This window comes from Spermophilus citellus, assembly GCF_964194105.1.
Source record: "Spermophilus citellus genome assembly, chromosome: 6".
NCBI lineage: Eukaryota > Metazoa > Chordata > Mammalia > Rodentia > Sciuridae > Spermophilus > Spermophilus citellus.
Genome location: NC_138187.1, coordinates 137,288,357 through 137,306,103, shown reverse-complemented (window position 1 = coordinate 137,306,103; position 17,747 = coordinate 137,288,357). Strand labels below are relative to the sequence as shown.

Genomic DNA, 17,747 nt, shown 5'->3' with positions numbered 1-17,747 from the left:
ATTTGTTGGAGGTCTTTCAGTAATCCATTTTTTTATTTCTATATAGTCCAAATACATTTTTCTTCTACAGGAAAAAGAAAACTTATTATGTATTTCTCCCAAGGTCCTCTTGGCTCCTTTTGCATTACTGACTGCTTTGCATTTGAAGGCTGTGAAACAATTCTACCAATGATTCATGGCTAAATACGTGATTGACAGAGCCACATAGGCCCTCAATCCATAAACATAGGTATTTAATACACATCGATGGCATTTATGTAGACATCAAGGCCCATCTGGTTATCGTGATTACTCTGGGATTACTATTCTTAATCAACTCAGTTATTTCCTATTGAAAAATTACAAACAGCATAATTTTTCTTTAAGTTGATGATTCTACTTTTGGAGGGCTTAAGGAATACAGTCAGATTTTCTACGTGTGAGAAATAGTCCTGTTTGCTGGTCTACCAAGCAGAAGAATTTTAAACACCTGTGAGAGTGACATTTAGTAGATTTTTTTTTCACACAAATCCCCTCATTGACACCTAGCCACTCCCACCCCTTGATTTTTTGGTGTGTGTTTATTTTTGTTTTTTTGGCTTTGTAGCATGAAAGTGCCTAGGAGTTTCAGCTCTGTTTACCTTACCTTACTTCACTGGTAAGTTTCTGCTTACTGGGTAGTGCATGAACATCCTGCATGAGCTTTCAACTACTAGTTATTAATTGGAAAGGGAAAAGCATTCATGGCTGAAAAAGCTTACTGTACACCCCAGGAAAAGTCTCTGGAGCAGTTTACATTTGCATGAGGAATTTTTCCTATGGTCCTTCCTCCCACTTATTTATGTTATATGGTTTACTGTGAAAACAAACTCACCTTAAGAGAAAAATTTTACCTTTTGACTAGAAAAAGGAGAAAACCACTGGACGAGAAGTGACACACATTCAGTTTACCAGTTGGCCAGACCACGGGGTGCCTGAAGATCCCCACCTGCTCCTCAAACTGAGAAGGAGAGTGAATGCTTTCAGCAACTTCTTCAGTGGCCCCATTGTGGTGCACTGCAGGTAAACAGAGACTCCTGTAGCACCCAGGGGTCTGTGGGTCTGTTGAAGTCCTGAGTTAAAGATGTCCTCTCCTTGGGTAATTCCTGTTTGGGGAAAGAATCTGCTGCATGTAATTTATATTCTTTTTTGAAAAAAAAATTGTAAATTACCAACTTATAATTGAATAAATTCAGGGTATAAAGTATGATATTGTGATTTGTGAACACAGTAGCAAGGGCCCTGAATAGACCTTTTTCAACAGAAACTTAGGTTCTTATCTCTGCTTCGTGCTTGATGGTTCTCCACTCATTTCCTCATCATGATCCTGTCTCCACTTTTTTTAATGGTTTTGTCAGTGCTGGTGTTGGGCGCACGGGCACCTACATTGGAATTGATGCCATGCTAGAAGGGCTGGAAGCAGAGGGCAAGGTGGATGTTTATGGTTATATTGTCAAGCTCAGGCGACAGAGGTGTCTCATGGTTCAAGTGGAGGTACGTTCTAACATATGCTCACTTTTATTTTTGAACTTAAATTATTTTAGGGAAACAGTAATGGTATAAAAAGAAATCTAAATTTGTCATACCTTCAAATAAATTAAAATTTTTTGAAAATTAAATCAAGTGGCAATCATTTTGTTATGCTTAAGAGTTCTGTGGAAGAAAGATGACCATAGAATATGTGTATTTTTTAAAATAATGAAATACTACGTACAAATATCAGACCAGGGAAGAAATAAAAGCATTGAAAACAGATTGGTGACATGTCATAGAATTAAAAACAAGGAGACAGTATTAGTGATTAAGAGCCTGGTTTATTAAACTAGACTTCCAAAGTTCAATTCCTACCTCTAATTTTTAATCCTATACACCTCTGGACAAGTGTTTAATGTTTCTGTGCGTCACTTAAGTCATCCATAAAATGAAGATCAAGGTAGTACTTACTGCACAGATTTATAAAGAAAAAGGAAATACAAGTGAAGCACTTAGACAAGTTTGTGGCATATGCTATTCATTCAGTGATTTGGATCATAAGTTGTTACTGAAAAATGCCTGTAGTTGACCTGCCAATCGCACATGTCTGTATTGTGTATACCAAAGTGCAGCAATTACAAATGTGCATAACTAAAAACAGGTGCAGGACTATTCCTTGCATTCAACATTGATAGAAAAGCACAACAATAGAAACACTTGAACTAGATATTAGCAGGGGAGAGGGAAAGCAGTAGTGGACTTTGTATAGCAAATGCCAGGCTGCAGTTGAAGAAATCTAGGTCTATAATCTATCTATGTGAATGGATGCTTAGATGGAAATAGCGAGTGAATAAAGTCATCAAATGAAACACAGAATATGATTTTTGTGATCTTAAATCAGAAAAATATATACAAAGGTCTAAATGTTCATAGATCAATAGATATCAACAATAAGTATAAAAATAGATTGTTAACCAGAAAATGAGAAATTAAGTTTTGTGGAATAAATGAAACAAAGAAGAAAGACATAAGAAAACTCAGGGAAGTGGTGGTGGTAGTTAAAGAAAAATGTTATTTCTCTTTAAATCAGAAATATGTAATTTCCTTCAAAATAATGAATTTAGATAAAAAGTTAGGAGTTATCAAATTTGGGTTTGGCTATTTGATCTTCTTAAATAATTTTCTCTATTTTAAGAAGTTCTAGAAAATTTTAATGATGCATTATACAGCATATCAACTTGCCTTTTCTGATATCCTGTGTATTTATTACAATTTCAAATGTTATTAATTTCACTTATTAACTCAGTAATAGTTACTGAAGAAACTAACAAACTATTTTTAATGTTGAGGAATAAAATAAGAGATATGAAATTATACAATGAATACTCTATTTGGCAAACAATGTATTTTTTTTTTCTGAAAAAATAGTCTGAAATGAAATTTGCAGAGAGTGGGGAGAGCTAACTTCAGAACATTTGCATGTTACCCATATCAATTATTTTATCACACATTGTCCCAATATGAACCAAATTGTATGAACGCATATTTTATTTACATGTGACACATTGGACACTGCAGTACCTAATTATTTTCATTTTTCTTTGATACTATAGGCACAGTACATCTTGGTCCATCAGGCCTTAGTGGAATATAATCAGTTTGGAGAAACAGAAGTAAACTTGTCTGAATTACATCTATGTCTGCATAATATGAAGAAAAGAGATCCTCCCAGTGAGCCGTCTCCACTGGAAGCTGAATTCCAGGTAATAAGTAGGGATAGCAGTAATAATTACAGGCAAATTCTACGGCTTTATATTTTCCAATTGTTTGCTATGCACTTCATCTGCATCTGGTCCTAACCATAATCAATGGAGTACAGATGAGGAAACTGACACAGAGAATTTAAAAGAAATGCCTCTGTCTACACAACTATTATGTAGAAGACTAGTTTAAACCCAGAAGTCTGATTCAACCTCTAACACTTCCTACACTCACTCATTAAACTGGTCTGACATAAAGTGTCAAAATAATAGCATATAGCAACAAAATTGGCCTGCCCCAGTCAATACAGCATCTCACCTTTAAAAATTGCATCTGGTTTTGGTTTGTGAGAGGAAATAATTAGAGGGGTTTGTGACTGCTTAGGAAGTTGAACTGGCTGGAGCTGGTAGACAGAAAGGAAAGGATAAGTATGTGTGTCCTAACCTATTTATTAGGCAATTATTCTGACAGCTAACCGAGAATATGGCTCCCTGTGATTTCAGAGAGGTGACACAGCTATCTTCGAATTGCTTAGTGGTCAAAAAATGTTTTTAACTTTTCTCTTCCACCAATGATTTTCAGTTTACAGAGTCTTTCTATAAAATACCAAACTAGTCAATTCAAAGAGTTTCACAAAAAATGTTTTTAACTTTTCTCTTCCACCAATGATTTTCAGTTTACAGAGTCTTACTATAAAATACCAAACTAGTCAATTCAAAGAGTTTCACAAGGCCAGGAATGTGCTTTTAATCAGATGCAGAATCATTTAATGTTGAGGATCAAAGTGGGGCTAAGGTGGGGGGAGGAGGTGGAGCTTATAATGACCACCAAGCAACTTGGTCCTACAGAATATCCGCATTTTTGTGGAAGAATTGACAGGCATGGAGTATTCTTAAAGAGAGAAGTATTTCATTGTTGTTTTGTTGTTCTTTTAGCTGAAAATTTTATCATAATCAATGCACTAACCCACTAACCCACATATGCACATGCTATTAGGAATTTCAGGTTGCTAGGCTGAAATGATTAGAATTAATGTTCTAGAAGAAGAGGGATAATTTTCAAGAACATGGATGCTTGAAATCATGATTTTAGAGATGTTGTAATGTTTGGAATAAAACCTACAAAGGTATAATGGTAAAATAGAATGGTTGAGGAATGAAAGGGAAAGTCATGGGAGGTGAAAAAACAGATGAAATTAATGAGAGTGTTGGCTAGATTGTCCTTGTGAATGTCGAAGTAATTAAGGACGAGGATGGACCCTAGAGAAAGAGTGCACCATTAGCCAAGTCTAAAACTAAGAGGAGGAGTGATCCAGAAATCAGTGCCTCATACCCTCACATGAAGGGCAGTAGATTAAAGGTGGTGTAGTATAACGGAAGGAAAATCAAAAGTCATTGGGTTTCTTTGAAGCAAAATATGGAGAAGTGGTTTGCAAGTAGCAGCAGTATCAAAGAGATCACATGACTGAAATGGAATGGGAGGGGAAGAGGATTCAGATGGATGAGGATTTGCTGATGACAGACCATGGACATGAAAAACTCAGAGGAGAGCATTGGTTGATATAAGAGACTGGGTTTTATTTGAGAATACAGGTAACCATCAAGGAACAAAAATGTGGGGAATGTGGATGGATGCACAGAGAGGCTTAGACTATTGGTGGCAACTGAAATAAACCAGGATTGAAGATGGAAAAATCCTTTGGGTCTTACAGGAAGGTGAGCCATTAGTTCCACTTATAATCCTGAGCATTGGCTACTAGAAGGAAGTGGCTATTGGGTGACCTTTTACAGAGCAAATGGTCTTGTGGTGCTTTCCAAGGCAGCTGGTTTTACATGCACCTCATGGTGGTATTCATGTCGTTGGTATATAGTGGGATTTAGTGATGATGTTCTCTTTCATTCAATTACACAGTACTAAGTGGGGTTCAAAACTGGATGCCATAGTTAGTTTAAAATATATGCAAATAATTATATGTAAATAATATTACATATAGTATATATAACATATTTTATATAATGTATATAATGTATATAATGTATTATATAATTATATAATTATATAATTATATAATGTATATAATTTTATATGTAATCATATACATTTAATATATAATAAATAATATACAATTATATACAATTTTAAATATAAGTTATGTATATATTATATAATTTATATGATTTATATATAATTAGATATAAAATAAATATTATTTTATATAGTATTATTTATACATAATACTACATATATTCACATACATTTATATGCATTGTCTGTATAAAAAATCTTAATGAATGGTACATGAGGAACTTTCTCAGTTTAGGTTATTCAAATATTAAATATTATTATTCTGAAATATTATATACTCAATCAATATTTACTTAGGGACTAGTGGGAAGAGAAAAGGGAGTGACAAAGAGGAAAAAGAAAACAAAATATATGTTTGTCTGTGTCTTAGCGTCATATCATTATAGTGAAATACCTGAAACAGGCCACTTAGGAAGAAAAGCTTTGTTTAGCTTACAGTTTTGGAGGTTCAAATCCCAAACTCGGTGTTCTTATGGCATTGAGGCTCGGACAAGAGTGGGACATCATGCAGGATCATATGTTGGAGCAAAATGCACACATCACAAGCCAAGAGACAGTGATTTTGAGAAATATGGTCTCACAATCCTTTGGTTTCCTTTTGAGGGCAAGCCTCCAATGACTGAAGGACCTCTCACTAGACCCAACCTCCTACATGTCCATAAGCATTCTCAATACCACCACTCTGGAAACCAGGCCTTTACAGGTGAACCTTTGGGATACATTCAAACCACTGCATCCTGTCAATAGTGAAAGAATAGCATGGATGTCTTAGAATCTGAGAGCTGCCAGGAATGGAGGAATTTGGTTTCGTTGAAGTAGGGAGGGACCTAGTATGGGACAAGGCTGGAGAGATAGTCAAGGGCATATCCCTAAAGGTTTTTTTTTTATGCTCTACTGAGGAGGTTTACTGCTTCCTGATATTGGAAGGAAGTTGCTAAGGAGCCTAAGAGGGACATCTTCTGTTTTGTATTTTAGAAGGGTTAGAGCAAGCAAGATTGGACATAAAGAGCACAGTCATGAAATTGTTGATAGTTTCCAAATGAAAAAAGAAGATGGACTGAACTTAGTTGGAAGAGAGAAAAGTAACAGTAGAAATGATAGATTTTGCTAACTGATTAGCTACTGTGCATGAGAGGGACAGTACCCTGGCAGGTGTGAAAAAATGAGGTTTCAGCGTTTGAAACATCAAGTCTTCTGTGAATGCTGTGTCTGTTAAGTTTAGTTCTCATAATTTAAAATAATTGCCATTGATTTTGCAGTATAGGTAACAATGAACATTGGTATAGTGTTTTCAACTTATACCATAATGAAGTACACTACTTTGTTGTCAAGCAGTTCTTAAGTGACAAGGTTACTCTATTAGAGAAGTGTATATTTTTAGTTCCAACTCACCATGTCAAATGTTCTAAATGCATAAACAATAAAAATGGAAAATTCACAGGGAAACTTAAAAGCTTTGGCCTCTAGGGAGTGTCTGCAAATTTCACAAAAATTGATCAGGTGCCTTTCTATAAGAAGCATTCTATATCCCAATAATAAATTAATCTAATATTTAGGTTTTGAAGGAGTTTTCTATTCTATTTTTTTTTCAGAGACTTCCTTCATACAGGAGCTGGAGGACACAGCACATTGGAAACCAAGAGGAAAATAAAAAGAAAAACCGGAATTCGAATGTCATTCCGTGTATGTAGTTTACTATTATTACTTTTTGTATTAGATAAAGTGAAACTCTTTTTGGATTTGTTGAATGTGAGACACACATGCAAGTTATCTCTGAGCAAATTTTCAACATTTGGTTTACAATGAAGAAGTTAATAGGCTATCTGAATTTTAGTTACAGCAAATTATTTGAACCCTACATGTTTTGAATGGTCTTTGGAGAATAGACTGCATTCAGTGTTATCTTTCTGCCAGTTAGTTCAGAAAGAGGTTGTAAGATGAAACCTCTGAAGCAAGGAGAAAAAAGGTCAAGTACTCTGTACTTGTTTTAATATTATTTCAGGGTATTTGTCAAATAGCAATCATTGTATCCATTTGTTCTCTTTCTGCTTTTTTCTCTTTATCTCTTATATCTGGGAGGTTGAAATTAGATAGAAAATACTCTATAAAGTGCCAATCATCAAATTTGACAAATAAAAATAAGCAGTTTTCAGGACTGGAATTCTACCATTTAAGCACATCCATAGGATCACATCTGGTACTACTGTAATTTTATTCAACAGCATACACTAAAATTAGCATAAACAAAATATAAGCCAAGCTAATAAACTAGACAACCAGATAAATCAAATCAGTGCATGGCTGACCTAATTTCTGCAGAAGTCTTTATGAATATAGTTAAAATACAGAGTTGATAGTAATGTAAACAGATCATTTGACCAGATTATTACAAGTTTAAATTATTGGGAGGCAAGGAAAAATTTATACTAAATAATAATTAATATGAAATACCCATTTAAATAAGACTGTTAATTTAATGTTAATAGAATATGATTGAGAAAAAACTCTAGGCTTTGTATTTTTTAAAAATTTGTAGCAAGCAGAATTATGGCATTCGTGGAAAACTGAAGAACATGTATCAAAGATTGAATGATCATTTAGAGCATTATGATATCTACTTGTTATGTTTCTTCCTAAAACCTTTTTAGGTCTTCCTTTTTTTAAGGCTTTTTAAAAAATAATTTGTTAATCCATTAGTACTGAATTTTATGTAGGGTATCATTGCATTTATATTAACATACTTAATTCTGAATTTTTTTTAACTTAGACATGTTAACTAAACATAGAATTATTTTTTTATTTGTTTCTCTTTTGGTGGGGGTGGGTATTGAATCCAGGAATTAGCAAACACTAAGCCCGTGCTCAGTCAGTGGGCTACATCCCCAGCCCTGATTGTTTCTAAAGGAAGACTTACTGCTAATTTATTTTACATAGATGATTTTAACAGAGTGCCACTGAAACATGAACTGGAAATGAGCAAAGAGAGTGAGCATGATTCAGAGGAATCCTCTGATGAAGAAAGTGACTCAGAAGAAACGAGCAGATATATCAATGCATCTTTCATTATGGTAAGTGCTTATATTTCCCAAACCCAGTATCTGACACTTTCAAAAATTAAGTCCACATGATTAGAAGCCATTTATTACACAGCTTCATAAATGAGTGATGAGCTTGGTCATAACTATGTATCTACTGATAAAAGTTTCAACTTTTAATGCTGTATTTTAACTTAGCAAACAATTCAAAAATGTTAAAAACTAATGAATAGATTCAGAATAAGGCAATGTTATTGCTTATATTCCATGCAAAATAATACTATTGCCATATTAATTTTAAAAATAAAGTTTGAAGAGCTAGGGTTGTGACTCAGTGGTAGAGCGCTTGCCAACCATGTGTGAAGAACTGGGTTTGATTCTCAGCACCATACATACATAAATAAAATAAAGGTAATTGATAATGAAAAATATTAAAAAAATAAATAAAATAAAATTTGAGCAAAAATATTATTTGAAAATATTTCTTCTTACAAATAATATTATTTCAAATTTTTATATTTGCATAGTTTAAAACTTCACTTAGATTAACTGGCTTGTCAGGTGAGTCTGTGTTACATACATTTTATTAAAAAATAAACTGAGAATTCAAACAAAGAAATTTTAGTCATTCAATAAATACTTATTACATATATGCTAAGTTGGATTTCTTTCCACAGATTTCCTAAAACACACATTCGTATTCAATGAACATTATTTAAATTATGCTACATCATAAAAATGTATAGACTCCAACTAAAGTAGTGTCATAATAAAGATAATTTAAGTGCTATGGAATTCTTTTTACCTTAGTACTAACAAATATAGTGAATAAAAGGTTTGGGGGGTATTTTTGAAAGGAAAATCTTTGTTTTTCAAGATAATATGTCTTAATCTTGATATAACATTATTTGCTAATTTATTATTTGAGTACATTTTTATATATAATTATATATATGTATATATAATTTCATATATTTTATATATAATAAAGATATTATATTTCTTTTTGAACCTAAGGATTAATATTTTAATATACCAGCATTGATATCAAGCTGACTATTTTTCTCTCTTCAGAGAGCAGTAGTAACAAAGTCCCCACCTTTGTTTTTTTTTTTTTTTTTTTAAAGGGTTACTGGAAACCAGAAATGATGATTGCTACTCAAGGACCATTAAAAGAGACCATTGGTGACTTCTGGCAGATGATATTCCAAAGGAAAGTCAAGGTTATTGTTATGTTGACGGAACTGAATCATGGAAACCAGGTTTGTCCTTTTGGGAATATATATTTGTTTCAAGTTTTTCTATTATAAAATGTCACTCTCCATTCTTGGGTTACTTGCTTGATCTTTGTGCTCCTGTCTTTTTGGTCCCTCTGTCACCAGGTCCATTTGTTTAGTTTTAAGACAACTTCCACCCCCATGTTGGCTCCCGTCATTTTGGGTTTGGATTCTGACAATTTCGTGATTGCCTGTCCAGTCTTGCTACTCACAGATGTCCAGAACACCGCAATTTTAGCATCACAACAAACAATGCTACGTTTTATATTTTCTTAAAGATAAAAATTATTTATTTCTATGTGGTGCTGAGAATTGAACCCAGTGCCTCACACATGCTAGGCAAGCACTCTTCCACTGAGCTCCCTTCACTCCCATAACTCCTGAACCCAAGAGAGTGTAGGTAAGAAGCCGTTAGCCCACCATACTCATGATCATCTCCTACAGAAGTGGTGAAAAGGGGCTATAAAGAGAACTAGAAGTGTATTTTGTTGTATAAAATGAGGTACTATCTCACACACCTTCTAAAAAATTAAAAAGATGTTACACCTTTCTAATGATTTATTCTGAGCATGGAGAATACTTTATGTGTTTGATATTTGAAAATCATGTAGCTCTTTGAGTGTTCCTTCCAAATCATAGCTATAAAACGTGTACGAATTTTCTAAACATGAATAGATTTCAGGGTATGCTTACCTGTTTACTATTTGTGTTTTTCTTCAGGTATAGATACTTTGTGGTACTACTGAAAACACCTTTTTTTTTTTTTAAAGAGAGAGAGAGAGGAGAGAGAGAGAGAGAATCTTTAATATTTATTTTTTAGTTCTCGGCGGACACAACATCCTTGTTGGTATGTGGTGCCAGGCGAGCGCGCTACCGCTTGAGCCACATCCCCAGCCCCTGAAAACACCTTTAATAATATTATTTTGGCCAAAATTTGTAATATATAATTCACTTTGAGGTGATGAATAAAATTTTTCTAATATCTTGGGGAAAAAAGATAAAAATTAAACTGCTTATCTGATGTTTAAGAACTTCATAAATCAGACTCTATATATCTTTTCATTTCCCTCCTGCTTTTTATGTTTTACTTACTCTTTACTTTAGAAAAGTAGGTTTATGGATTGAGTCTTTATGAACCAATTATATTATCATTCCTGTGTCATAGTATTAGTATTTACTAACACTCCTAATACATAAATGTGCCTTCCCTTCCCTCTTGACTCTATTCTTCTAGCAAATCAAAACTCCTGAAAAATTTATCTATATCCTTCCCTCTTCATTCCCATGCAGTATTTATTGCCATAAAATTCTAATTGAAGGTGAACCTAAGATATTTAACACCTAACAAATTACCTAACATATGTTAATGCTTATTTAATAAAAGCCCTCGTAGACATACACTAAGAATCATGACTTTTTTTCTTTTCTCCTTATGCTCTACTCATATACAGAAAGTTCTTTTTTTATTTATGTCTTCTGGTTTATGAAATAAATATACGTTCAGATTTCCAACATGGAATTCCAGTAATTTTTTTCACTTATCTAAATTGTGCAAGTCAAGAAATACAATGAGAATACAGGCACGAATGGCCATCATTGTCAGCAATGGCGGATTTGTAGCACTGGAAAGCAATCTGCAGAGGAGGAAATATTTTGTGATTCACCTGAACTCCAGTATGACCCTTTATTTTGATATTCTGCCAATTTAGTAACTCATGGTGCTGGTCATCAGGATGCAGAGACAAATCCCTAAATGATGCAGGCTCCTTCCTCAGGGACTGGTGGATAGACAGCAGGGCATGAATTATTGGAGGTGTCAATCTCCAGATTTTGAAGAAGTGCTAATCAGAATATGGAAGGCAGGAACAAATCTCGAAGACCAACATCAGCAAAGATAGAGCTCTTCCTGGCTACATTGATTATTCCCGGATTTCCTTTACTTGCACAATATTTGTTAAATGGATCTTCACCATATCTTCAAATGGATTTTAGATTTTTGTGGGCAGGTTTCAATTTTAGAATGCAGTGATCTCCATTTATTAGAAAATAATGAAGGAAAGATGAGGGAGAGAGAAAAAAGAGAGAAAGATTGATTCTCTGAGTACTTCAAATAGTAAATTCAACATTTGTGTAGATGTCATTGAATCATACTCTTACTTATCTAGGAAATCTGTGCTCAGTACTGGGGAGAAGAAAAGAAAACATTTGGAGATTTAGAAGTTGATCTGAAGGACACAACCAAACATTCAACTTATACTCTCCGTGTATTTGAATTGAGACATTCCAAGGTAAATAAACAATTTAGATGGTATATACCTTTGATATAATTAACTCTGGTAGGAATACTAATATAAATTATTTTATTTGAGAAAAGCTACCATCTGTGTAATGGTTCAGAATAAAAATTTTAAATTATTTACATGAAACCAATTGCAAAGAAAATGTGACTGTAAACTATATGGATAGAGCATCACTTCAGCTAATGTCCCCTTCCCTTCTGATATTAGAGGAAAGAGCCTAGAACCGTGTACCAGTACCAGTACACCAACTGGAGTATGGAACAACTTCCTGCAGATCCCAAAGACTTAATTTCCATGATTCAGAGTCTCAAACAAAAACTCTCCAAGAAGACTTCCACTGAAGGGAATAAGTACACCAAGAGTGTGCCTATCCTAATTCACTGCAGGTGGGTGGAATTTGATAGGATGTGCTCTAAAAATCCAAATACTTGACTTCTTTGTTGGCACTTTTTTCTATTTGTCCTGATATATAAAACGTATGACTCCAGAGAAAATCTCTGATGGAAACAGTCACTCTCTGTGTTATATTTCTTCAGAATAATGGTTATATAAATATGATAGAAATGGTTATATTTGAGTTTAATAAATCCAGGCAATAAATTTAGATCAATAAATACCAAATATCATGTCATCTTGGATTCCTCAGTACCTGAACCTAGAATGTCATAATGGCTGAATGAGCAAATGAGTGGAGAGAAGGGTGAATGAATAGATAGATGGATGGATTGCAGTGGATATATGCTCATCTGCATTGATTCCCTCTACTTGGTGTTTCAGAAGCCACAGGACTGAAAGCTTCATCTACCATAAACAGATTTAAATATTAAATGATATCTCAGTGTTTAGCAATTTTGATTTTAAATCCATTATTTGATTTTCTTAACTGACCTTAGAGGCAAAAATTTTAGTAATACAAAATCTAATACTTGATTTTATTAGTTTCTGTTATGCTGGCTTTCAAATTTCACCTGTGGTGAATGTTTTTCTGTGCAGAATTTTACCTGTGGTAAATAGCCACCTTAACTAGAAGATATTAAGACAAAGATTCATAATATAGAAGGTTTATGTGAAAGTGAATATGAAAATAAATGAGAACTGAAGAAAATCATAAAGCAAAGTGAGAAATATAAACATATATATTGATGTAATACTTTTAGAATTTTGAAAAAGCCTCAGCGTTATTGGAATTGCAGACACTAGAATCAAGCCCTTGGAGATGTCATACTTTTCATCACTTATTTGAATTTTCAAAAGTGAGACTTACCTGGAAAGAAAGGAAATGAAAGGAAGTTTCACCTTCTATGTATTAAGAAATATGCTTAGGATATGCATAAATATCTACTAACTGTTCTTTAGTTATGTATGGTACACAGCATCCTGATGATAATGCATGCTAAAATTAAATCTATTATATAATGCTTTACACCTCTCATAGAAAATTGATCATTTGTTTTCCTTTGTTTTAATGAATAATTCTTCTCAGTTCTCACGCCTCTTCTGGTATGGAAGTGGAAATGTTTGTAAAAAGTGTACAGAGCAGAAGAGTCAAAGAAAAGCAAATGGTCTTCTACTTCTGGTTTTATCAATTTCTAACTATGCCTTTAGTGCCTTTAACTCTTGAGTTCCTCATCTGTCAAGCTGACATTACTATATTGGTCCTAATAACTTCAGATGTAAATAAAATGCATTTAAAACCAATGAAGTACTAAATAGAATAACATATATTTTAAAAGCCCAATCCAATTGTTTATAAAAATACAGGAATATTAAAATGCTAAATTGAAAATGATCAATCACTCCCCTCTAAAAAATTATTTAACAGAAATAACTGACTCTTATGAAATTGGAATAATACAATCTAGTAAAAAATATATTTCATCTCTCCCTACTTCATACGAATATCACTTTTTCCATAAAATACACTAGTTTTCTATTTTAATTTTTTCTTCTTATAGAGATGGATCTCAGCAAACAGGAATATTTTGTGCTTTGCTAAATCTCTTGGAAAGTGCAGAAACCGAAGAGGTAGTGGATGTTTTCCAAGTAGTGAAATCTCTACGAAAATCTAGGCCAGGAATGGTTTCTACATTTGTAAGTATACCTCACCGTTGGTTTTTTTTTTTAACACTTTTTTCTTTTTTCTTTTGAATTTCTTTCCTCCTCCCCTGTCCTTACCTTCTATTCCCTATTCTCCTTTTCTCTCTTCTATTTTTATGTTACAATTCACATGGAATTTTTATCAATACAAATAAGAGACCTAATTAGCATTTGCGAGCAATTTGTTGTGACAGACCATTAAAAAAATCCTTAAATGATTATGTATTGCTTAATTTCCCCTCCTTTAATTCTTTATCCATTAGTGTTGTGTGAGAAACCATCCCAAAATTTAATGGTTTAAACAGCATTGATCATAGTTCAATAAGCCTATTGCTATCTGGATTGCTCTACTGATCTGCTTGAGCTCAGATGAACAGGCTCTCTGATATGTCTGCCACCAGCTGAGGGGTCCTCTGGGGTCTAGTCACTCTCAAATGATCTCTGTCACTATTAGGCTGAAAGTTGGCTGCCATTTAGCTGTGACTGGATGACCTTCTGAGGTGCAGGCTTGAATCGAACACACCCAGTCTTCCTCTGCCTTGTTATCAGCTGAAAAAGTCACAATGCCACCTGGATTTAAGGGGTGGGGACCACAGACTCCTCCTAGTCTTTTCCTAAGTGCCTGAAGTTGTATTATGAAGAGCTGTACATACAGGAGAATAATAAATGCTCCATTTAAAAAAAAATCAAGCATGTATCTTCTTTATGTTGTAGTAACTGTAGATGATTAATTAGGAATTAGTAATTCTTTACAATATAAATTTAATTATTGCTCTCTAAAATCTATGAAGCATTTTATTATGTACGATGTTGAGTTTACATATATATTGATTTTAAAAATGTGTTGAGTGCCTGCTACTGTACTCTTATTATTGAGAGACTCATTGTTTGATGTTGGGAAATGGCAGATGTTTAGTCAACAACATAATAATTAAAACCATAGAGAAATTATAGTGACACGAATAGGGGCATTAGGCTATGAGGATCAGGGTAGACTTTTTGAAGCAGGTGATTTCTGCTCTGATTCTTAAGCGGTCTGTATGCATTAACCAAGAAGATAAGCCCCCAAATGGCGTCAAGGGCAAAGGCATGGGACTGAGACATCACATGTTAGAAAGGAAATGAACTCCTATTTGGTGGTGCTTTAGGGTCCATTTTGAAAGCAGCTCATCCTTTAGGACCACAAGGAAATAAGTCATTCAAAATTTTCCTTATGCAGACATGTCGGAGAACTTTCATCCAGACTTCCAGAAATAAAGGATTAGTTGTTGCTAATTTTCATCTGACATATAAACAAGGACATCAGTTTTCCTCATGTAATTTCTTGCTGCTTTCCTTCATTAGGAGCAATACCAGTTCTTATATGACATCATTGCCAGCACCTACCCTGCCCAGAATGGACAAGTAAAGAAAAACAACAATCAGGAAGATAAAGTTGAATTTGATAATGAAGTGGACAAAGCAAAGCAGGATGCTAATTGCGTTCATCAAGCTGGTGCCCCAGACAAGACCCACCAAGGAAGCAAAGAGGTGGAAGGTGCTGAACCCACAAGTGGCACCGAGGGGCCAGAATATTCTGCCAATGGTCCTGCGAGTCCAGCTTTAACTCAAAGCTCATAGGAAAAGACATACATGGGGCAACTCAAAGCCTGTGCTAGCTGTTTTCTGTTTTTCTAGAAGTGGGAGGGAAAAATAGGAAGACATTGGACTGATGATCGAAGTGCACTGGACCAATGTTTGGGGGAAGATGCTATTTTACCACTGTGGAAAAAATATTTAAGCCAGTTTTGCTAAGATGTTTTGTACAGTGTTATGCTTATTTTAAAATATTACCTGTCATTCAGCAAAAACAACTTCTTAGTAGTCTTCAAGTGTGTGTGTTTGAATACCTGATGGTGGACAGGTAGAGCTTTCAAGTGAATTTAAATGCTCTTGAGAAACTTTGCATAAAACTTTTTTTTTTCTGAAGAAGAAAAAAAACCCTACACTTTTTATTGGAACTGTTAACTTAGCTTGAAAGATCTATTTTTTAAGACATAAATTGCATGTGTACTCTGTATAAGATTAGCAACATGTACATTTCTAGAATGACCTCAAGATGTCCTCCTTGTTCTACTCTGATATATCTTATAGTTTACTATTTTACTTAGAGTACATAAAAGTAGCATGTGTGTGTATAGGTACTACAAGAAAGTTAACCAAATTAAAATTTGGAAATCTTATACTCCATCTGTTATCATTTAGTCCAATACCTTTTTAGGTATATTTAATTTAAAAATTTCAACTGAGCCTATATTGCTTTTTTCACATGGGTTTTACACTTTGCAACATAGATTATTCTCTGTACAATATATGGAATTTATTGCTTTCGACTTTGACCAAATTTATGTTTGCTATAATTGAATTTAAATAAACATCTTTAAAATAAATAAATGTAGTATATATTAAAAAACCATAGGGATATGAACAGAGCAAGAAAATGGATTTGTGTCCTATTTACATCTGACACTTAACGTAGCTATTTTATGAAATTTAAGATTTATGTGAGAAATACAACATTGCATGTCTATACTTCCCATGTTAAAGTTCATCTTTGACTTTCATTAGTGATTACTTTGAATATCTCAAATTCTTAGACTGTTACCACTAGGAATTCATATGGATAGCCACAATAAAGTTCAATCATTAACTTCCTTGTTTATAATATATTAAATGTTACATGTTCCTAAATGGAATATGTACCCACCTATTAAAATGTAGCTTAAGTACTATTAATAACAGTTTACAACAATTTTACAGGTTCCAATCTAATAATAATAATATAGAATCTATTTTTTAAAATCCTCAAGAATAATGGTACTTTCCAAGATGTCTTTTGAAGAATTCTGCATTTCAACATGGGTCACACTATCTTTAGATTTATTTGGTTTTCTATATTTTCCTTTTTGTAGCTCATATCAGATGTCTTAACTATACAGCATCAATTGCATTTTTATACAAGCCACATTTATTTTGTTTTTATTTCGAATTCTTTTTTTATTATAACATAAAATTAGCATTAAATCCTTATGCTATTGTATATTTCATTGCCTTTATTTAACAGACGAAAAAAGGGAAATTTAAAACGAAGCAACAGTTTCCAATTTATATTAAGGTCAGTTGCCACCTTTTTTACTTATTAGTGAGAAAAAGGCAGGTGAAAATCATCAATTATGGGCATCAGAAAGAAATAATCCTACTTTTGCTTTTCTTGCTACTTTTTCAGACTTCTGCACTTTAGTTTCACTTCATGAAACTTGACCAGATATCATTTACTAGATAATGTTATTATAATTTGTAATTCTAATGCCCAGTAGATTCACATGATAGGTATTTATCTTTATGTGAGTTGCTTCAAAATAAACAGCAAAACCTAAATTTTAAATAATCTATAAAAAAGTTTTTCTTTAGAGGTTTCAACTGCACATAACATTCCAAAAGTGAATGTTGTGGGTTTAAAATATGTATTTCCTACTTTAGACTATCCTTTCAGATAGAAAATAACTATTTAGAAAATATAGCCATAATAATTTCTATTAGTTTAAGAAACAAGCTGGGAAATTTTTCTTTTTCTTTTGCAAATATGAATGTGCAGTAAAGGGAAGGATAAATTGTGGTTCAGAGACCAATTACTCTATGAGAACATGGATCAACCAGAAGGT

At 33.4% G+C, this 17,747-nt stretch overlaps 1 protein-coding gene across 1 annotated transcript in view; it reads left to right on the top strand.

Annotated features, from left to right (window-relative positions):
* Positions 1–17,246, top strand: part of PTPRC (protein tyrosine phosphatase receptor type C) — a 112,170-nt gene extending 94,924 nt beyond the window's left edge. The window contains exons 23-32 of the mRNA XM_081299748.1: positions 884–1,041; positions 1,377–1,512; positions 3,105–3,254; positions 6,930–7,020; positions 8,272–8,405; positions 9,500–9,634; positions 11,815–11,937; positions 12,157–12,335; positions 13,905–14,040; positions 15,391–17,246. Of these exons, the coding sequence (XP_081155874.1) occupies positions 884–1,041; positions 1,377–1,512; positions 3,105–3,254; positions 6,930–7,020; positions 8,272–8,405; positions 9,500–9,634; positions 11,815–11,937; positions 12,157–12,335; positions 13,905–14,040; positions 15,391–15,666 (1,518 nt within the window). The 3' untranslated portion in view covers positions 15,667–17,246. The remainder of the gene's footprint in view (positions 1–883; positions 1,042–1,376; positions 1,513–3,104; positions 3,255–6,929; positions 7,021–8,271; positions 8,406–9,499; positions 9,635–11,814; positions 11,938–12,156; positions 12,336–13,904; positions 14,041–15,390) is intronic.
* The last annotated feature ends 501 nt before the right edge of the window (positions 17,247–17,747 follow it).